General features: G+C 45.1%; 1 protein-coding gene across 1 annotated transcript; it reads left to right on the forward strand.

Moving 5' to 3' along the window:
- The first annotated feature begins 960 nt into the window (after positions 1–960).
- Positions 961–21,160, forward strand: LOC147453858 (vesicle-associated protein 4-1-like). Its single transcript, XM_086515922.1, has 9 exons — positions 961–1,348; positions 19,111–19,181; positions 19,266–19,347; positions 19,581–19,690; positions 19,765–19,842; positions 20,295–20,423; positions 20,499–20,530; positions 20,595–20,857; positions 20,949–21,160. The coding sequence occupies exons 1-9, from the start codon at positions 1,165–1,167 to the stop codon at positions 21,038–21,040; spliced, it is 1,041 nt and encodes a 346-aa protein (XP_086372048.1). The 5' UTR covers positions 961–1,164; the 3' UTR covers positions 21,041–21,160.
- Positions 21,161–22,377: the final 1,217 nt, after the last annotated feature.

A 22,377-nucleotide genomic window follows, 5' to 3' on the forward strand; every position in this document is an offset into this window, starting at 1 on the left:
TCTTAGCAAGATTCCGATTAATATATATGAAAAGTAGCGATTTCATTCCCATTTATTGAGGTGAAATAGCCTGATGTGGGGCAATGCTCGAAAAAAAGTTGGTGCCAAAAACTTGGAAAACCTACATATGAGAAATTTCAGAGGTAAATTGAATATATTTAAAAGTTTTTACTCTAAATTGCTGAAAATTTTGAAGGTTTTCTCACTTATAAATTTAAAAGGGAAAATTACCAAAATACCCCTCCAATTTGTGGAAATTCCCAAAATACCCCTCAAATTTCAAAAACTCCCAAAATAGCCTTGTATCTATTTTAGTTAGATTGTTCACGATTTCCTAATCTTTATTCTTTTTTGACAATGGAGATCCATTTTTTAGTGCTTAGCATGTAATTTGTTGCAAATTACCTTCCAAAAAAAGACAATTATGTCTAAAAATAATGAAGCAATTCATCTCCAAAGCCTACGTAACTAGCTCAAATTCTAATTTTAGTATCTTGTATTTAAAGACAATCTCTTATGAAACACTACAAATTTTTTTATCTTTGGATAAATTTACTCTCACAACCAGGGGTATTTTGAGAATTTTGGAAAATTTGAAGGGCATTTTGGGATTTTATGACGAAATATGAGGGGTATATTGGGAATTTTTGAAATTTGAAGGTTCCACAAAATAGAGGGGTATTTTGGTAATTTTCCCAATTTAAAATATAGGGGTTAATTGGTAGGTGGGCACTGGGATTACAGTGCTTTATGGGTACGCGAGTCTTTCAGTCGGGACTCGGGAGTCGGACGTTGTGTCCGGTTGACTCTCAAAATGCTGCAATCACGACGTTTTATGGACATCCCACATTGTTGACTGGATGTGTGTGTGTTCTCGTTGTCCTTGATGATGAGTGTCATTTTGCACACTGAAGTTCTGAACATGCATTTTGCAACACACTGCGTCACACACACACACACTTTTAGTTTTCACTTTGACCCTCCCTCCCTCCCTCCCTCCTTCCTTGCTCCCTCGCTGAGGGCTGAGGCTCCCCCTCTCTCTCTCTCTCTCTCTCTCTCTCTCTCTCTCTCTCACACACACACACACACACACACACACTCACAACTTCAGCTCCTCCCGCGCCAAGAAACCTTGCAGGACGCCCAGATCTAGCGAAAGGGGCGATGTCTAGCCGCTCCATTCTGGAGATCCATGGAATTTTGCAGCAGCAGCAAGAACAGAACCAGCAGGACGGGCCTGCCTCCCTGCCCGCAGCCAGACTCCCCACCATTGCGGCCATAGCCAAGGCCATGCTTGTGACCCGCCGTCGGCTTCGACTTACTCCTGACAACAAGCTGTTTTTCCTCTGTAAGTCGCCTCATTTTTTTCTCTGTTTACTCATGCGCTTGTTTCCATGACATTTTCTTTGCACTTGAACGCATGCGAGCTACTATGTACCCACATTCTTGCATATGCTCACATTCGCATACAATTCAAGAATGCATGCATGCCCATATGCATGCATACACATCAATACGTCAGATGTCTGCTCACAAAGTATACAATACAAGTCTAAAAACATTTAAATAGACACACGCAAATGTTCAGAGACACACACACTTACACATCTAGACATGCTTCCGGAGACAAATGTGCGTTGTATATATGGTCGGACAGGTGTACATTTGTGTTTTTTTAGGTAACTCTGCATACATGTCTGCATGCATCTTCACATATTGCATTCTAAGCATCAGATCAAAATGGACATTTCTTACTTCTTTCATATGTACTTTTCTTTTTGCTTCAAACTGCTCTTCTCAACCCGCTCACCGGTAGAATCAATTGTGTGTAAGGAATGCAAACTTTCAAATGGACTGTCTTCTGCATATGCCTTTGGAGAGTAAGAATTTTTTTTGTGGTGTGAAGCATGTTCAAATGCTTATCAATATATGTATGTCTACATCTGATATTTGTGTATGCAACCATACAAGAAGTGTCATTTTGTGGTTTGAAGAACGTTTGAATGCTTATGATTGCTAATTTGTCCATGTCTGCTATTTGCACATGCAAGTATAGAAAAGGTGTCATGCTTTCAAGCATTCATGTCAACTTCCTTTCATTCAGGATGACCACTTTGACTATTTTCCTATTTTAAGTATATGATGTAGCCGTATTTGCTAGGAAAAGATGACAATGTGATTATGTACAAATAGTGGACATTAGACTTTTAAGGAAAAAATCTATTAGTGTTTGCTTATGTGGAATTTCTAGCACATTGTGGCAGCATGGGAAGATAGACTGCCTTTTCTCAAGTATGTCATACTACAGTGTAAGGCACAACTTACTTTTGCTACCTCTAAGGTCTATGTGAAGCGAAAGCCTTCTCAATTTTTTCTCTAGGCGTAACCTGATTTTTTGTAAGAGGTAGATTACATCTTCTCATTTACCTTTTCTTTTTCTTTGTTGATAACTTATGAGGATAATGATAATGACATCTTGGCACAATGAAGACTGGATACTCAAGGCAAGAGAATTTAGACAAAGATAGTAGCTTGATTCATGATAGATGTATAAATGATGCATAATGCTTGTTGTCACAACAGGAGCGCATATCAATATAAAATATACTCAAATAAATAGAATTTATCACTTAATACTGAAGCCAGAGGGTATAGAGAGAAATAGAGAGAGAAGAAGAGTAGAATGATCGACATAGTATTGGGGATCAGAAGATGGGCTAGTTCCCCCCGTAATAGTATCTTTATTGTCGAGGAGAATTCTATACAAGCACTTGAACATAACATATTACCACGTTCGATCTAGAATAAGACTTGATGGTTCTTGGAAGCCTCGGCTTCCTATTCCTAGGGCAAAACCCTATTTCAAGGAACTTCCGTTATTTATTTTGAGTCCTTGGGAATCTAAGTTCTCGTCTCTGAATTTCACCTTCTAGACTCAAGGCATGGCATGATGCATCCCTGCAACTCTTTTCCTCCACTCTGTTTCCAGCGTCCTCTTCCCGCAGAACAACTCTGATTTCACGGACACGAAGTCCTTACTTAGGAATCCCAACTTTCGGATCACAACTTGAGAGACTACCTCTCTCCGATATGTGGATCTACTTCCCAAACTCGGGTACGAACCCTTGGGTTGATCTGGCTCTAGTTCCTCAGAGCGCTTTCTCTTGGAGAGGCTCATGCCTTCCTCTGCTCTACTCCCTCATGAAGAGAAAGTACACCTGCAAACACATACAAGTATGAGACAACAATTCGTATGGCGAATCCACAATTGATACCACTCGCTCTTTGCGCGGGAAAAGCGACCTCCGTGCTTCGTAGTCTTGCGATCTCTTACGTCTTCTGGAGACAGCCTCCTCTTGTTGGTGCTGGCAACTCCTCTCTGAGAGAGGGCGTGTGATGCTTTTATAGCTCCCTGCCACGGCAGGAATAGCTGAGGGCTGGCTGCCCGCTGTAAGGTGCAGCGGAAGTGAATGTTGAACTTTGCTCAAGATGAGTGCTGCAAACTGTGCTCAAGGTTCCTTTTACTTACGGAAGGGAGAGCCTTCCGTTTTTTTAGTGAGAGAGTGCAATGGACACAAACAAAGTGAATGGACACTGTGAATGGAAGTGCATGAGACTGAGAGATAGAGAAGAGAATACGACACCAGAGACGTGGTAAAACCCTCCTCCGAAGGCCCCACTCTCTATGGCGAGAGCGGTCTACTTATGATTGCACAAATCTCTACAATGCTTGGACTTGCCGACGATGTTGATGACGATGAGGAGGAGGAGGACGACGACGAGACGGGCTGAAATCTGGAAACTCTAAGGGCTGAAATCTGCAAATCTTTATCTGCTGAATTCTGACTCTATGTCGATGACGATGATGCAACAACGATGCGCTGAAAACGCAGATGCTGAAATCTGCGTTTTCCGGGCTGAAACTGTAAACCTTGCGGGATCTGACCGTGCGGCGGAGGATCTGTTGCGGGAAGGTGAGATCTGCGAGGTTCGAGGCTTGATCTGCGGTGTCTAAGGGCTGAAAACTGAAAACGCTGGTGGTTTTTGATGTTGAGTGGCGGTGAATCTGCAAAACGCCGGGGCTGATTTGCAAACCAAAAATGCTAGGGCTGATTTTGTCTTCTTGTCTTGCTAGGCAAAACGCTAGGCTGATCTGCTGTTGCCAGGTCGCTTCAATGCAAAAACGTTGGACTTCTTCTGTTGAAAACGCTAGGCACTGGATGCAGAAAACTCCAGGCTGGCTGCTCCAAAAACGCTAGGTCTCTTGGGGGGGGTTCTGCTGAGAAGGTGCCTGTTGAGCAAAGGTGTTCCTACTGCCTCTTCTGCCAGAAAGTGCTAGCTCTAGGTTTCTATTTATACAAACTTACTCAATCTGCCCTACCTGCTTTCCAACAAAAGTCACTTAAAAATAATAAGTGAAAAATGTCAAAAATAGGGAAAATAGGTCTATGCACTATAAAAATGCTACTGATGGGATCTGATGGTCATGTTGTGTGCAACCAGAGGATTTGCATATACTCTAAGTGTCTGGACATGCACGGATTGCGAAGAGACTCACAAAGGTGCTTGATCACTTCCTATTCTAGACTAACTGAACCCTAGTGTGCTGTAGCTTGTCCACGGACACATAGGGTTGGATGTGTCACGTGACATCCGCGTAGAGATCGCGGCATTTTTTTTTTCTCTTCTGCCAAAAAGAGAGGGAGAAATCGTTGGCTGGTTTTTGCTGCTTTATTTTCCAGGTGGTTGTCCACTTATTAAGTCGACGGCCGAATGTCACAAACTGGTGACGTGTCAAAGCCCTAAAGAATGGAGCCAACTTGCAGATGCTGGCCGAGGGATCTAAACCCTAAGAAGAACAAGTATCAGAAGAAAAAGTCCTACCAACTTATGGGGACCCTGTCCGATGGGGCCCCAAGTGACAAAGGATTAAAATAAAGCAGGACCCACACACACAGAGAAAGAATTGCGTAGCAGTTGATGACGTGGGAGCGGGGAGCTGTACAAAAAATCCAAAAATTGCGCTGACATGATGGCGTGGTAGACTGTACGGATTTCCGCGTTTTGTGCTGACTGTTGTATGGATTTTTCGTGATTTACGTTGGCAGCTTTTTGGCATTGCTTTTGGACCAGATGCTTTTTAGTTTGAAGGCTTTTCACTGTATATTGCTTTTGGGGCCTAGGGCCTTTAAATATGAGGCCATGGGCTCATTCTCTGGCATGCTTTTTGGAGAAGGTGCAGTGTCTGGATACAATATAAAGAAATACCGAAAGGGGCGCCAAGGTTTAGGGCCAATACTCTCTGGGGTGGAATTCCGCCACTTCGTGTCGTGTGTCGTCTCTCTCTCTTTCAGTTCAATTGTTATTGAAGTGCCAAAAGTCTGTTCAGTCTGTTCTTTTCTATTGGCACGTGGTGCCCGTCTTGTGACAGTGGTATCATAGCATCAGACGTGTGCTTTTCTGAAAGCATACCGGTCCCACCAAAGAGCAGACAGAGCAAGATCGCACTTTCAAAGTTCACTGGAAATTTTAGCTTCGTGCTCCGATCCCGAAGACAGAGCAAGATCGCACTTCCGAAGTTCATTGGGAATTTTAGCTTGGTGCACTTCTAAAGTTCATTGGAAATTTTAGCCTCTTCACCGCTCATGTCTTACATGGCATAAGCCAAAAAGATCGCTTGCAAGAGAAGGATCAAGATTTGTTTCGAGTGACTGTTTTTCTCAAAAGCAGTGCCATGCAGATGTTGATGTCTATAGCTACTAAGCCGCACACTTCCAAGGACTTGGCAAGCTTTCAAGAAAAAATTTGCTCGAAGTAATAAGGTTCTTGACATCTTCCTTCAGAGTACAACTTCTGGAATGCTTGCCATGGAAACCCTAGCAGATTATAACTTGAAATTCCTCGACATCTCTCAGTAGATGTCTCTTCACGTCGCACGAGCAGATGACCTTGGAGGTCCAGTGCGATTGCTATCTTGGGACTACCATCGCCGCCAAAGAAAAACAGTTTGTCCATGTGACGCCCTCGTTCGGGGCGTCGCGGAAAAGGGGCCGCGCCGGCTCACCTGCGATGCAAACGGGACCTGCAGGCAAGCAAACGCACATACAAGAACGCAACTTGAAAACTGAACGCAAGAGGGACACGAGAGTGAGGGACGCGAACGAATGATCAATATCATAAGAAAGTGCCGAATACAAGGGACGCAAGTAATCACATGAAAACGGGGCTGGCAAGTTGGGGGAAGTGGCACATACTTCCCTTATATACACCCCCGGTTTGAGAGAGCTTGATGCCCACGTCAAGCCGGGGTTTTGAGAGGTGCCGATACAAAAGTTGATGCCGAGGTTTTGGGGGCGGATATGTACAAGGGGGGAGTGAAGTGTTGCTCAAAAATGTCTAGCTACTTAGGGTTATACTAGTTACAAGTGGGATGGAGGACTACTCTATATGGTTTTCATTTAGTGCGTTGTCCTCCTCTTCAGTGGGCATGTTGTAGAAGCGCAGCACAAGGGGTCTTCCGAATCGAAGCATGATTTCTTCAAGTACCCAAGTGCATTCCGTCATGGGGCGATTTCGCCATTTGACATAGAATAGTTGTCCCCGGCGCCCAAAACGCGACTTTAGGATGGCCTCCGGCTCATGTGGCGAGCCATCCTTTACATATTCGGGGAGGCTTCTACCATAGGTGTTATCCGGCACAAACCTTTTGAGTAGACTTACGTGGAAGGCGTTGTGGATGTTGATGTGTGATGGTAGGTCCAGCTTGTAGGTGATGTCGTTGTAGGACTTGAGCACTTTGTAGGGCCCATAGTAGCGGTGGTTGAACTTCCGGGAGAGGCCTTGAGGGAGGGTGATATTCTGGGAGTTGACGAGGACTAAGTCACCTTCTTGGAACAGTTCGGCAGGCCTTCGCTTTTGGTTGGTGTATTTGGCGATGCGTACCTTGCTTTGCTCGAGACTCTTCTTTGCCCTTTGCATGCGGGTTTGCCATTGTTGAAGAAACTCTTCACATTCAAGATCCTGGGCATGCACATCGCCGGTTGCCAGTGCAAGGGGTGTGATGACTTCTTTACCTGTGGAGAGCTCGAAGGGGGTGTAGCCAGTGCTGCTATGGATGGAGTTGTTGTAGTGGAATTCCAGGACGTCCATGTATTCGGACCAGTCCTTCTGATCTGCTTTGACGTAGCTGCGGATGTAGTCTTCAATGCCTTGGTTGACTCTTTCAGTTTGGCCATCGGTTTCTGGGTGGTAGGCGGAGGAGAAGCGGAGCTGGGTGCCTAGCAGCTTGAAGAGCTCGCGCCAGAGGTCGTTGAGGAAGCGGGTGTCGCGATCAGAAACTATGGCTAAGGGGAGGCCGTGGTATTTGAAGACTTTGGCGAAGAAGTGTTTGGCGACCTGGTAGGCGGTGACGGGAGGCTTTGCAGGTATGAAGTGGGCTTGCTTGGTGAAGTAGTCGACGACCACCATGATGGTAGTGTGGCCGTGGGAGAGGGGGAGGTCGACGATGAAGTCCATACTTACCATGTCCCAAGGCCGGGAGGGTGTTGGCATGGGGTGGAGGAGGCCAGCAGGCTTGACTCTTTGAGCTTTGACGAGTTGACAGGTTGGGCAGGTGTGCACGTAGTCGATTACGTCGTCCTTCATTTTTGGCCACATGTAGTGTTGGTGGAGTTTGTCATAAGATCTCTTCTGGCCACCATGTCCAGCTAGCTTGCAGTCATGAGCCTCCCACATGAGGTCTTTCTTGAGCTCTGGATCATTGGGGATGTAGATTTTTCCATGCGCGTAGAAGAGGTTATCTCTGACTTCAAAGAGACCCACTGCCGCTTTCCCAGAGATGTGGTCGTTGAGCATGCGGAGGACAGCAGGATCAGTTTTCTGAGCGTCGAGGATGCGTTGGCGGAGGGTGCTGGTTGTTGTGGAGATGGTTGTGAGGGTGGGCATTCGACTGAGGGCATCTGGCATGACATTTGTGGTTCTTGGTTTGTGAATGATGTCGATGTCGTATTCTGCCAGTGTATCTTGCCACCTGGCTTGCTTGGGGGTGATTTTGGGCTGTGTCTGGAAGTACTTGAGGGAGATGTTATCTTTGTAGACCTTTGTGTGCTTGTCTTGGACATAGTGTCGCCACTTTCGGAGGCAGTGGACGTCAGCGAGCATTTCCTTCTCATGTGTAGTCCATCTTGTTTCTACATCTGTGAACTTGTGAGATTCGTAGGCGATGGGCTGATGCTCTTACATGAGGACTCCACCAATGGCACCATCGGAGGCATCTGTATGCACTTCAAATGGTTTGGTGAAGTCGGGCAGTCAGAGGACGGGGGTACTACACATGGCGATCTTCAGGTTCTCAAAGGCTTCTTCTTCTTTAGAGGTCCACTGAAAGGGTTTGTGGCCTTTGGTTATCTCTGTCAGTGGCGCAACAATCTTGCTGAAGTCGCGGATGAAACGGCGTGTGTACTGACAAAAGCCCACAAACTCTCGGACTTCTTTGATGGATGTCGGAGGGGCGCACTTGATGACGGCGTCGACTTTCTTGGGATCCACCATAATACCTTCTGATGTGACGATGAAGCCAAGGAACTCGATTTTCTGGACAGCAAACTCACACTTCTCCAGCTTGGCATAAAGTTGGTGTTTGCGGAGGCGCTGGAGTACTGCGGCGACATGCTTCTGGTGCTCTTCTAAAGTCTTGCTGTAGATGAGGAGATCGTCAATGTAAGTGATGAGGAAATCATCTATCATGTCCCGGAAACTGTCATGGATTATTCTGCAGAACGTGCCAGAGCCGCCGGTGAGACCAAACCCCAGGACCATCCATTCCCAAGAGCCGTAGCGTGTGCGGAAGGCAGTCTTCGGGATGTCTTTTGAGGCGATGCGGACTTGGTGGTAGCCTGAGCGGAGGTCGATGCGAGTGAAGTATTGGGCACCCTGTAGTGTGTCTAGTAGATCTTCCATGAGGGGAACGGGGTACCTGTTCTTGATAGTTATCTTGTTGAGGGCCCGATAATCAATGCAGAGTCGCATCGAGTCGTCTTTCTTCTTGACAAACAAGACTGGGGTCCCAAAAGGAGAGCTGCTGGGCCGGATGAAACCTTGATCCTCTAATTCTTGGAGTTGCTTCTTGAGCTCTTTGAGCTCGGTGTCGTTCATGCGGTAGGGGGCCTTCGCCGGGGGTGTGCTTCCTGGGATGAGGTCAATTTCATGTTGAATTTGACGGGGAGGGGGTAGTCCGGGGGGAAGTTCTGGAGGCATGACATCCTTGTACTTCTGGAGGATGGGGGTAAGGGAGGGGTCACCCACTTTGGCCTGCTCGATGGTGATGGAGTTGAGCCTTGCTGTGGGCTGCTCCTTGGCTTGCATGATGCAGAGGTGAACCTGAGCTCCTTTCTTGAGAGCCCTCTCTGCTTGCTTTGCACTCATGAGGTTGAGTTTGGGGGACGAGTATTCTGGGAGTTTCTGTTTGCCTTTCATCGCTGCTAACTGCGCAGGGTCCTGGCGGTTGATGGGGGGGGTTTTGGTTTGCAGATGCGCCTGACGGGTGAATGCCTGCTGCGTTGTGAGTCTGGCGCCTTGTACTGTCACTGCTCTGCCTTGATTATTCAGCAGTAATTGATCCATCTTCATGCTTAGGAGTGCAATGAGGTACTTGTCGTTGAAGGACATACCAATGATTGCCTCAAAGTCGTCCATTGGGACCACTATGAAGTCAAGGCGACATGTGAATTCACCCATCTCGATCTTGACTTGACGGGCTGTCTTTACGTTGCTATCCTTTCCTTGGGCAAACTTGACTGTAGTTTCATTGACGGTGGTGAGGCGTAGGCCCAGGCGAGCGGCGCACTGCGGGGATAGAAAGTTGTGTGTAGCGCCTGAGTCTACCATGATCCATTGTTGCTGGGTCCCAATTGTTGCCTGGACATACAAGTTCTGAATGTCCGTGATAGCTGCTGCCATGCATTGAGGGTGGAGGGATACTGCTCCAATCCGAAGTTGTTGGTCAGCACTAGGGTCATCCGTTTCTTCTATTCTTCGTTGGGGGGGGGGGGGGGGGGGAGGGTAGTTCTTCGATTTGGATGGTGTTGGCTCTGCTAGAGGATGTTGAGGCATAATTGCGCTTGCGTACACAAGCGTAGTTGGGGCCGTGAGCAATTCGGCAGTCACTGCACCAGACGCGATCGTGGTGCGGATTGTTATTATTGTCGTGGTAAGTGTGGGGGGCAAAACTGGTGGACATGGTGTTGTAAGAGTTGCTCGCAACAGAGCTGCGGGGGATTAAGGCGGCATTTCCGCGGCCTAATCCAGGGTTGGCATTGGGTGGTGTTGGGTGGGGAACATTGCTTCTGTTATTCTGTACAAATTCGCGGCCCTGCCCGGCGGGTGGGTTGGGCTGGTGGTTGGGGGCAAAATTGTTGGTGCGAGGGTTATTTGGAGGCAAACCTGGTGTGGGGTTTGTGTCGCGTAGCTTTTCTGCCATATTGGCGGCCACTTCCCAGGTGTTGGGATTCTGTTTTTCGACCTCTCGACGGGCCCAGTGCTTAAGGCCGTACAGGAAACCATGTAGCCTGTCTGTTGTGTGCATCAATGGGAGTTGGAGTATGAGTCGACGGTATTTGACAATGTATTCTGATATGTGGCCGTCCTGGCGTAGATCGCTCCACGAATCTCTGATTTTGTTGCCCTCATTCTCTGGGACAAAGTAGCTGAGCATGTCTCTTTGTAGGTCCTCCCAGTCCTCCCAGCGCTTTGATTGCTGTTCAGTGAGGAACCATACATAGGCGTCGTCGGCGAGAAAGGTTTTGGCCACTTGCACATATGTGCGTTTGCCTATGTTGTTTCACCGCATGTAGTCTTCTACCTCGCTGAACCACTTGTTGAGTTCTAGTGAGGTGCGGTTGCCTTTGTATTTCTCTGGGGGATTGGGTTTGAATTTTTCCAGTCTGTTTTCATCTTCCAGATGTCTGTCAGGGCTGTAGTAGCGTCTTTCACTTTGATCATCCTGATAATCTTCGTCTTCGGGTCGCGGTCGTCTTTGTGTGTTGCGCCGCGTGTTGACATTGCTGGGGCCTGGTCGGTCTTCGTATCGTTGGCCTAGCTGTGTTTGAATCAATTCGCCCAGGTTAGCCGACATCAAGTTGATCGTTGTTCCACGGAGGCCATGATGCGGGCCTCCAGTCTTCTTTCTATTGTGTCTTGGGCATCTTGTCGTGTTTTCGTTTCCTTCTTCTTATTCTCCTTCTTATTCAGATCAGGCTCGGTTCTGTATCCGTCATCATATTCTTGATCTCCAGCCATTTCTGTACTTTTGTGGCCGAAGCCGAAAAGAAAAACTCAAAAATGTCGAAAACTGAAAAACTGCGAGAAACGGCTTGAAAACGTTGAAAAACTATGAAACAGCGCAAAACGGGGTCCAAAACGACGAAAACCGTGAAAAACGGCTCAAAAATGATGAAAACCGGTCCCAAACGGTGTAAGACGGGGCAAAACGAGGTAAAACGTTGAAAAATGATGGGGAACGTGGAGAAACACGTCAAAACAGGCCAAGAATGCGGAGAACGCGGTGAAAACGGGGCGAAACGCGGGTCAAACGAGGCAAAACGGTGAAAAACTGTGGGGAACGTGGAGAAAACGCAAGGAACGGGGCAAAACGAGGCAATCACGCAAGGGACGTGGTGAAACGGGGCAACACGGGCCGAGAACGCGGAGAAAACGTGGAAAAACGAGGCAGACGGGCCGAAAACGTGGTGACAACCACGGGCCACGGGCCGACGTCGGGTTGGTGGGGACTCGAGCCGAAGCTCTGATACCAAGTGTGACACCCTCGTTCGGGGCGTCGCGGAAAAGGAGCCGCGCCGGCTCACCTGCGATGTAAACGGGACCTGCAGGCAAGCAAACGCACATACAAGAACGCAACTTGAAAACTGAACGCAAGAGGGACACGAGAGTGAGGGACGCGAACGAATGATCAATATCATAAGAAAGTGCTGAATACAAGGGACGCAAGTAATCACATGAAAACGGGGCTGGCAAGTTGGAGGAAGTGGCACATACTTTCCTTATAGTCCAAGAGCTGATGGATCATGTTGTGCTCGACTACGACCTTATGGAATGAACCTAACCCTAATTTTTGGTGTAGGTTTCAGGATGGAAAGTCAATTGACTTTTCGAGCTCAATTGATGTCGAGATTGCTTTTTAAGTTTGAAATCTGTTTGAGAACTTGTTTGGTGATCCTGTTGGAATTTGTTTCAAATGGATGGTATCTGTTTTGAACCGGTTTTGGTGCCGATTTGAAATGTTTGACTCAATATTGGTTTCATTGATTGGTGATTCTACTCTCGGGTGGAGAAGTGAGAAATACTGTTTTGGAATTATTTGAACCTTTGAACGACACAGGCCGATGCCTGGGGAGCGTGTGGTTGTATGCTTGTAAAATAATTGTTGTTGTGACTCTCGGCCCGGACCTGGATGCTTATGTGGGAGGAGTATTAAGAAGTCTGAGTAGTGGTTACTCTTAGCACCTCCAAACGACGCAGGTTGCGGTTTGGGGGGCGTTCGATTGTAAAAGGCGTCTATATCTCCCGGCCTGGACCTGTTTAGGTTATGTGGGAGGAGTGACGTTGAATATTTTCTAGCCCGGACCTTGTTAGGTTATGCGGGAGGAGTGTTCATCGGCGACTTTATGTTTCTATGTCTTGTAATATGCATATGTGAGCATTTGTGTTGCATTGTGATGTGCCAACCATTGAATATTCCTAATTGGATGAGATTGCCTGGGTATGTAATTTTAGTGCATCAAGACACCCGTGTAAGATCAGTGCAGTCTGGGTGTGATGGCTAATTTTACCAGGCCGGAATATCAAGAGTTTCGATCTGGACGAAAGGAGAAGCCAACTCCTTGATCAAAAGAGCCGAAAGGAGAAGCTAACTCCTTAACAAAAAGATCAAACTAATTATCCCTCGGAATGACCCTCAGAACTTTTTGAGCTAACTTGAGTTGTTTTGCAGATATACGATTACTCTCTTTCAAGAAGGGGAGAATTGCCTAATCCGCTTTCGCTCGCTGCTACTAACGGAGTCTCAGTTGATTTCCTTTCCTTTAGTTACAATGATGTTTCAGCTTGCTAATTCTCTCAAGTCCGAGGCAGAGCCGTAGCACATGGCATGCCTGACATGTCAAAGTCCTGAAGAATGGAACCAACTTGCACATGCCGGCTGAGGGACCTGAACCCTAAGAAGAACAAGTTACAGAAGACGAAGTCCTACCAACTTATGGGGACCCCATCCGATGGGGCCCCAAGTGACATAAAGGATTAAAATAAAGGACCCACACATAGAGAAAGAATTGCGTAGCAATTTATGACGTGGTTGTTGTACGAAAAATCCGGAAATTGCGTTGTCATGATGACGTGTCAGACTGTACGGATTTTTGCGTTTTGCGTTGACTGCTGTACGGAATTCCGTGATTTAGGCTGGCAGCTTTTTGGCATTGCTTTTGGTCCAGATGCCAAGTTTGAAGGCTTTTCACTGTAAACTGTTTTTGGGGCCTAGGGCCTTTAAATATGAGGCCATGGGCTCATTCTTTGGCATGCTTCCTGGAGAAGGTGCAGAGTCTGGAGTATCGGCTTGTATGCAATATAAAGAAATACCGAAAGGGACATCTCAATGTAGTTATAAATAAACATCTAACAACAATCATGGTTTAGGGTTTAGGAAAACTTACCGCTGCTGAGATAAAGAAGTTCTCTCTGCAATGTGGCTCTTCATCTGCAAGAACAGATGGTAAACCAGCCCTAGTATCAAAGCCCTCCATGTCTGTGACATGCAACAGCAGCTTGATTCATGAAAATTTCTGCTTCTCCTTATATTTAACTCAAGGAGTAGATCAAGATAGGATTTGATTGAGTCGATTTAGGCGATTAAACGAAAGGTTTTGTAAGGTGCAACGGAAGTGATTGTTGAACTTCGTTCAAGATGAGTGCTCCGAACTGTGCTCAAGGGTTCCTTTTACTTACGGAAGGGAGAGCCTTTTGTTCCTTTAGTGAGAGAGTGCAATGGACACAAACAAAGTGGTGTTGAGAAGGTGCTGAGACTGAGAGATAGAGAGAGAAGAATATGACACCAGAATGTTGTCAAACCCTCCTTCGAAGGCCCCACTCTCTATGGCGAGAGCGGTCTACTATTGATTGCACAAATCTCTACAATGCTTTGGACTTGCAAACAATGTCGACGATGATGAGGATGACGACAAGACGGGCTGAAATCTGAAAATGCTAAGGGCTGAAATCTGCAAATCTTTATCTGCTGAATTGTGACTCTATGTCGGTGACGATGTTGATGACGACGACGCACTGAAAACGCAGATGCTGAATCTGCGTTTTCCGGGCTGAATCGGTTAACTTCGATGGATCTAAGGTGCGGCGAGGATCTGCTACAGGAAGGTGAGAACTGCAAGGTTTGGGATTACTACTGCGATGCCTGACTGCTGAAATCTGAAAACACTGGTGCTTACTGACGTTCCGTTGCGATGGATCTGCAAAACGTCGAGGCTGATCTGCAAACCAAAAACGCTAGGGCTGAAAACTGTCCTGCCTGTGGAAATCTACTAACGCTAGGGCTTCTCTGTGGTCTTGCTATCGCCAAGCTAATGCAATGCAAAAACGCTGGCTGATCTTGGTGCAAAATGCTAGCTTGTTGCTGATGCAAAAACGCTAGGTCTGTTGAGGGGGGTCTTGCTGAGAAGGTGCCTGTTGAACGTGAAGTTCTTGCTGCCTCCTCTACCAGAAAGTGCTAGCGCTAGGTTTTCTTATATACTTGGCTATCAAAATTGCCCTACCTAGTTCCCAACAAAAGTCATTAAAAAATAATAAGTGAAAAATGTCAAAAATAGGGAAAATAGGTCTATGCACTGTAAAAATGCTCTTGATGGGTTCTGATGGAAATCTGATGATCATGCTGTGTGCAACCAGAGGATATGCATCTACTCTAAGTGTTTAGACATGCACGGTCTTCAAACAAACTCACAAAAGTGCCAGATCACATCCTAATCTAAGTGAACTGAACCCATGCCATGAAGTAACTTGTCCACGTATACATAGGGTTAGATGTGCACGTGACAAGTTTACATTTTCAAAGTGAGGTATTGGTACCGAATTGTACGGCGTCGAGGGAGGTCGCCAACAGGGCTTGGAATCTTGGAAAGGACTCTTCGCTGGCCCACTCTGATGCGTGGATCATGTGATACTTGAACTTCATAAAGGTGTGCAACGCTTGCTTCTTTGGGTTGCGCCGAAAGCGACACAAAGTCATCTGTGGCTTCTTCAATGCTTCAACTTCGTCCATAGTCATGCGTCTACCTTCTTCAAGAATCTCCGAGTTGAAAATTCCTGAAACCACTTCCAACACAAAACATGAATATAGCCATTCCATGTAAAGTGATTGGAAAAATTCTAGTCTTTTTTAAAGACTGTGTATGCAATGTAGATGAACATAGAGACGGAGTGCCAAACCGTTCATCAACACACGCAAACAATGGGATCAAAACTTGTCTTTCTGATCTAAATCTATCAAATCATAATGGAAATGCCGATGCTTGATGCTCAATCCTTATTGTGCTCTTTCGGATACCGTGTCATGCCAAGGAAGAGACATGGAATGTAAATTCCTTGGGTGCAAACATTTCATCTTTTCATGAGTAATCCGCATACATCCATGCTCATTCATGAGTGAATCGTGTTCAACGTACAATATGGCATGCCTGTGAAAGAGATCACATAAGGACGGTGACTAAAATACAGGAAAGCATCACTAATGAAACACTCAAACAATGCGTGCTGACTAATCATTCAAACACATAATACTTCCTGTGGGGGTTCTTTGGACCTCGACTCGAGAGCCAAGATCGGTTCTTCATGATCGATCAAATCTTCCTGTGGGGGTTCTTTGGACCTCGACTCGAAAGCCAAGATCGGTTTTCGTGATTGATTGAATCTGCAACGAGGTTAGCTTCACTAGAAAAAGCATCAACTAACTCATCATTCTTGTGAACAATCACATCTTTTTCTTACAAATCATCATGCTCGTGAGAAATCACATCTTGATCATGCAAATCATCATGCTTGTGAATAATCACATCATTATCATGCAATTCATCATGCAAATCATGTGTGTCATGCTTTGGAAAAGAAGAGACTGAGAGAGTCTCCTTCTCTTGATCCTTTGCAATTTGTGCTTGCACATTAGAAAAGAGTCGCAACAACTCTTCGCGGTCATGTGCTATGGCTGCCATTCTTTCGTTGTATTTACGCTCTATGGCTGCCATTCTTTCTTCGGCCGCCAAGCGCGCTCCATGCTCACACTCAATAGCTGCCTTTCTTTCTTCGCGTTCTAACTTCCTGTCCATCATCATCTTGTGAAAGCCTCCATAGGAGTTAGTGCAATCCTTGGCGTAGATGGAGAAGGGGGAGGGTCAGAAAAATCTTCTGTTGGGAAAATCTTCTTCGCCACTGCCATGCTCAATGCTCATCACCTCCATGCAAAGTATCCATTCCGCTTTGGGTAATGACCATACACTGAAGTCGTGGGTTCTTAAGTTCACGAGGAACTTGGGTTCTTCTGGTTCTTGAGGTTCTTCTTTAGCTTGCAATCTGTGTTATAGAAGGATCTTCTCTTCACCCGAGCTCTTCTCTTTTCCGCGGGCGCATCCCTTGACGGCCTTGCGTTCACACCAAGGTTGCTTTTTCCCACCTCACGTCGATTGGCCGGCCGCTAAGTGTGCGGTCCGCTCTCAATGAGTGAAAAGAGGCACAAGGGGAGGTTGGACAAGCCCTTCTTTCTTGGGTTTCCTCTCACTCTTCAAAAACATGATTAGGAATCGACACGCCCAAGAGGACTTGGGTTACGTGCGACCGCAACAAGCAAAAAAAATTCCTTGTGGTTCTTTCCTTGAGTGATACAGAACACTGCCAAAGCTCTGATACCAATGTAAGGTGGAGCGGAAGTGATTGTTGAACTTCGCTCAAGATGAGTGCTCCGAACTGTGCTCAAGGGTTCCTTTTACTTACAGAAGGGAGGGCCTTCCATTCCTTTAGTGAGAGAGTACAATGGACACAAACAAAGTGGTGCTGAGAAGGTGCTGAGACTGAGAGATAGAGAGAGAAGAATACGACACCAGAATGTGGTCAAATCCTCCTCCGAAGGCCTCACTCTCTATGGCGAGAGCGGTCTACTATTGATTGCACAAATCTCTACAATGCTTTGCACTTGCCGACGATGTCGACGATGATGAGGACGACGACGAGACGGGTTGAAATCTGAAAATGCTAAGGGCTGAAATCTGCAAATCTTTATCTGCTGAATTGTGACTCTATGTCGGTGACGACGACGCGCTGAAAACGCAGATGCTGAAATCTGCGTTTTCCGGGCTGAATCGGAAAACTTCGATGGATTTGACCGTGCGGCGAGGATCTGCTGTGGGAAGGTGAGAACGGCGAGGTTTGGGACTAGTACTGCGATGCGTGGCTGAAAACTGAAAACGCTGGTGCTTTTACTGAGGTTCCGTCGTGATGGATCTGCAAAACGCCGAGGCTGATCTGCAAATCAAAAACACTGGGGCTGAAAACTGCCCTGCTTGTGGAAATCTGCTAACGCTAGGGCTGCTCTGTGGTCTTGCTGTCGCCAGGCTACTGCAATGCAATAACATTGGCTGATCTTGGTGCAAAACACTAGGTCTGTTGATGGGGGCCCTGATGAGAAGGTGCCTGTTGAACGCGAAGTTCCTGTTGCCTCCCTTGCCAGAAAGTGCTAGCGCTAGGTTTTCTTATATACTTGGCTATCAAAATTGCCCTACCTAGTTCCCAACAAAAGTCACTTAAAAATAATAAGTGAAAAATGTCAAAAATAGGGAAAATAGGTCTATGCACTGTAAAAATGCTCTTGATGGGTTTTGATGGAAATCTGATGATCATGCTATGTGCAACTAGAGGTAAGTGTCTGGACTTGCACGGTCTGCGAACAGACTCACAAAAGTGCAAGATCACTTCCTAATCTAACTGAACCGAACCCATGCCATGAAGTAGCTTGTCCACGTACACATAGGGTTAGATGTGTGCGTGACAGGTTTACATTTCATGTGTTGCAAGTGGGCATCTAGAGAAAGATATTACGAGAACTCTAGGAGGATATGATGTCTCCTTAAGTGGAGTTGACCTACAACAAAGGGCTAAGCTCAACTTTTAACGACTGGCATATAGAGCTGGACATCCATAGTTGTACATCCGCTCTCTTTGGAGTCAGTGGGATACATCTATTGGCTCCTCCAAGGCAGCGGGGGAGCAGGGACATGCTTTTATTCGATGCTGGTGCAGATCAGATCTTTTTTCAACTTTTAGCAGCGGTCAGAGCGTGAATGGCATTTATTTTAAAAGTAAAAAGCATTCAGATACATGACCGCCTTTTACTTTTAGGAGCGGTCAGAAACTTTGACAAGTGTATTAGCATATCATAAGTTCCTCCTGGCATGAAGGAAGATATTTATAGCCAGGATTGAGAGCTAAAATGGAATTTTGTAAGGCACCGTGGTGTCATATTACTTTGCTCGGTTTGAATCTTTTGTATTTCATAGTTGCAAGTCTCTCAAATGTTTGTTTTATGCAAGTGTTTTAGTATATCATAAAGTCTTTTTCTGGCATGACAGCAGATATTTATAGCCAAGCTTGAGAGCTAAAATGGAACGTTGTCTAGAATTTAAGGCACCATTGTGTGATAATACTTTGTTCAGTTACCACTGTATGAAGCAAAAGCTTCAGCCAGTGAAGCTACATGGAAAGTTGTCAATTTTATATACCTTCCACCTGAAAGTTCCTCCATACTTTGAAAATGCTTCAATTTTACAGTTTGGAAGATCACATCAAAATGCTCATGGTTGCTGCAAAGTGCTCCTCCCAATCGACATAATTTTTGGTCCTTAAGAGTAAAATCATCATATAGCGTTGCTTGACCATTGTATAGTGTTTTGGATTGACCAATGCTTTGTGTCAGCATCGCTTGACCATTGTATAATGTTTTGGAAATATTCAATGCTTTCTTCCTCTGATTTCACATTTCGTGTCCAGATGAACCTGGCAAACAGGTTTCAAGTGCAGTGAGGATAAAGAATACTAGTGGATCACCTGTCGCTTTCAAGGTTTGCACAATAGAAAAGCACTTCCCCTAATTTATATTGTCTAACAGCTTGGATCCTGACCTAACTGTGGTAAGGATTTTGCAGTTTCAAACAAATTCACCAAAGAGCTGCTTTATGCGACCCCCAAGTGGCATTCTTATGCCGGGTGAAGCAATAGTTGCCACTGGTACATTTCTCTCAACATGTCTTGCAGCTATCCGTTCTGAGTACTTAAGTGACTGCACAATAGGCTTTTGTTTGTCGGAGTATAATTGCAGCATATGCGAGCATTAAGTAATTGAAGCCTTTCACTGGAAGCATATGTGAGAACAAAGATACGAAATCAGTATTTGTGGATGTTTGGAAGTTGCATTCTACCTTGGTTGTACTGAACAGTGCTTCTAATTATTTTGCCTGCAGTGGTAAAGTTTATTGAAATTCCGGAATCAAATCAGGAGAAAAAAAGCAAAGAAAAGTTTAAGATTGTTAGTTTGAAAGTAAAACAAGGGACTGAGTTCACACCAGAGATTGTGAGTATGATCATTATTTTCAAGAACTTCATACAGTTCAAAGTTTACCTGGCTCTTCTTTGGGTCTGTTCCAGTTTGAAGAGCGGAAAGAGTTTGTGGCAGTAGAGCGTGTGTTGCGGGTAGCATTTTTGGATCCTAAAGGCGACTCCCCAGTGAGTTTTCATTTGTTGATTTTTCTACACTCCATAACCATTGATGTCCCATGGAGATAGCTGTGTATGTATTAAAGTGCTAGACAATCAAGTGCTGGATTTGGTATAGAAAATAAAAGCCTTTTTTGCCTCAACGTTAGTCAGAGAATATGCCAACAATGAGGTGTGCTAGGTCTCAAAACAAAGACTGTGCTCCAGCATTTCAGTATAGCACATTCTCACAAAGAATAGGAAGAAAACACGCCAGTGCATTCACCAAATAAGTTGTTTTAAAGACGCAATGCAATCACTAGATTGTCGAGTGTTGTTATTTGTCAGCAACGAGTATAGCCTGTGTTATAATTTGAAAAATAGGGAGGCAAACAGGTTTGTCATTTCTCTTTCAATGCCTGTGTGCGCCTCCTAGGCCTAAGTTATTAATATGGTTGGAGTGGTGAAACTTGGCAATGAAGGAAATTGATAAGTTGAAGAAGCGCTTAGCTGAGGCGGAAGCAGCACAGCAAGCAAGCAAGAAGATACCTGAGGACAAGTCTCAGAAGGCGGTGGCGACTGCAGCTGGTGGTGGTGTTGTTGACGAATGGGTACATGCCATGCCTGCACACCCTTATAAGATAATAGTTTCTTGTTCTTTTAATGAAGGGTTGTGTTTGTGACAGAAAGAGCAGCAAAAGGAGAAGCGCACAACAAGGTGATTGGTGAGACTGTCCTTTCAGGTATCAATGTTTGCTGTAACTGGACCTTCTTTTATTCAGAATGTATAATGTCAATATAATTATTTTGTGTGCTAATATTGAGTCGGAGATGGGCCTGCTTTATCATGGCAGGGCAAAAGGGTTAGGGCAGAGCAGGACAATCTCAGGGGTTCCTCAAATAAGGCTAGTGTGGCTGTCTCCAGAAGTCAGCCTCATGGTTCTAATTTTTCTTGTCAGAAGAGAGGCTTGCATCCCTACCATGTACAGAAAGGTCTCATTGTTGGGTTTTCGAGTGCGAGTACCAGTTCTTGTAATGATATCAGGTACTTCTCATCCATACACGCTAATGAAGCTGTAATTGGTGACAGCTCCCTTGCTTAAAAACTTTGATGGCTTGGACTTTACCTCTGTAAGCTAGTGATAGCCCTCAGTTTTTGTCATTTGCCTCCGATGGAAGAGTTGGTTTCGAGATGGTTGCAACCATCAAGCACTGGAAATGGAAGTGATGGCTAGACATTTCTATTTTCTATACAAGAGAAGCAACAATGCACCTTTATGCGTTCCAAGGTTGGTTTTCTGTGGTTGGTCAATTTAATGATAATGTATCAACAGTCTCATTTTGTTAAGCAATTTGTCCCAAAATTCCTTTGAGAAGAAAAATAGGTGAAGACCAGTTTTGGCTTTTTATGGTCAATTAAAAAGTAAGTTTGGGGGATGCACCAATCCGTGTCAAAGGAAAATATTAGGCAGCAAGTCATGTGATGTACCCCTTTTTAAAGTTAAGAATGCATAGCACACATGTTAGTTGACTTTTTTTTTTCGTTTTTTTTGTTTTTTGGGTTTGAAAATGATGTCTCTAATTTATTATGGTGGAAGCGCTTTGATATACCAGTTTTGTTTTCTTGTGTACATTTTTTGAAACTTGCCTTTGTATTGGATGTGTGCTGTCCGCAGCTGTTCAATTGGCCACAATTTTGTATATTTAGGTGTGCTTTAATAAAGTTTTCATAGTTTTAAAATTTACCAAATTTTCTCGACTTCATATTGATGTTTGTGTTAGAGAAGGTTCATCCATGCTATTTTTCAGTAGATAGAATATGGAGGGCGTAAAAAAATTGGACTTAGTTTGCTTGCCATATCAACAAATTCTTAGATGGCCTTGCCAATGATTTCAAATATGTTCTAATGGTTTACTTCACGATGTGTATCTGCTCGGCCTAGTATGGTTATCTTCCATTCATTGTGCATCTATCGATAAGTCAAGGGCCCTCTTGTACCTCGGGAGCTGAAATCACTCCATTCACCTTCTGAGATCATGTAAAATCTCCTAGTCTTGGTCTGCAGTTACTAATAATGCAAGCGCATTTGGCCCCATCCACCCCTACAGGTACTCAATTTTCTTAGTTGAAATTCAACAATCGTAAGACGAGCAATTTGAGACACGAATGAAACTATCAATTTGGCAAGAGACTAGACATCATAATGTTATAATTCACTTTTGTCCTTGCCCTCCAATGACATGTGTTGTATACGATGGTATGTAGTAACAAGATGTAGGAGGGAGAGCAGACATAACTATAGTGGATAAGATGTGCATCTACTTTTGCGATTCAGGTTTATTCTCTAGGAAAGGTAGTCATTGGTTTTGTCGAAGGGATTCGCAAGCCCAAGTGTCCATCTTGGATGCCTAAATCATCATAAAATTAACTCTCATCTTAGGGCCTATTTGAATCCTTGTATGCCATTGATGTACTCTACCTAGAGTCCAACAACTTAGAGGGACCATTTGCCTAGGAAATTGTTCCTTTTTAGTTGTCAACTAAGCCTTTATTCTAACAGGTCT

Source organism: Adiantum capillus-veneris, chromosome 7 (assembly GCF_014529385.1).
Source record: "Adiantum capillus-veneris isolate H3 chromosome 7, ASM1452938v2, whole genome shotgun sequence".
NCBI lineage: Eukaryota > Viridiplantae > Streptophyta > Polypodiopsida > Polypodiales > Pteridaceae > Adiantum > Adiantum capillus-veneris.

Coding starts and splice junctions, on each gene's coding strand:
- LOC147453858 (XM_086515922.1), top strand. CDS start 1,165: ATGTCTAGCCGCTCCATTCTGGAGATCCATGGAATTTTGCAGCAGCAG. Junction 19,843..20,294: donor ATCCTAAAGGCGACTCCCCA/GTGAGTTTTCAT, acceptor TTGGCAATGAAG/GAAATTGATAAGTTGAAGAA. Junction 20,424..20,498: donor GTGGTGTTGTTGACGAATGG/GTACATGCCATG, acceptor TGTTTGTGACAG/AAAGAGCAGCAAAAGGAGAA.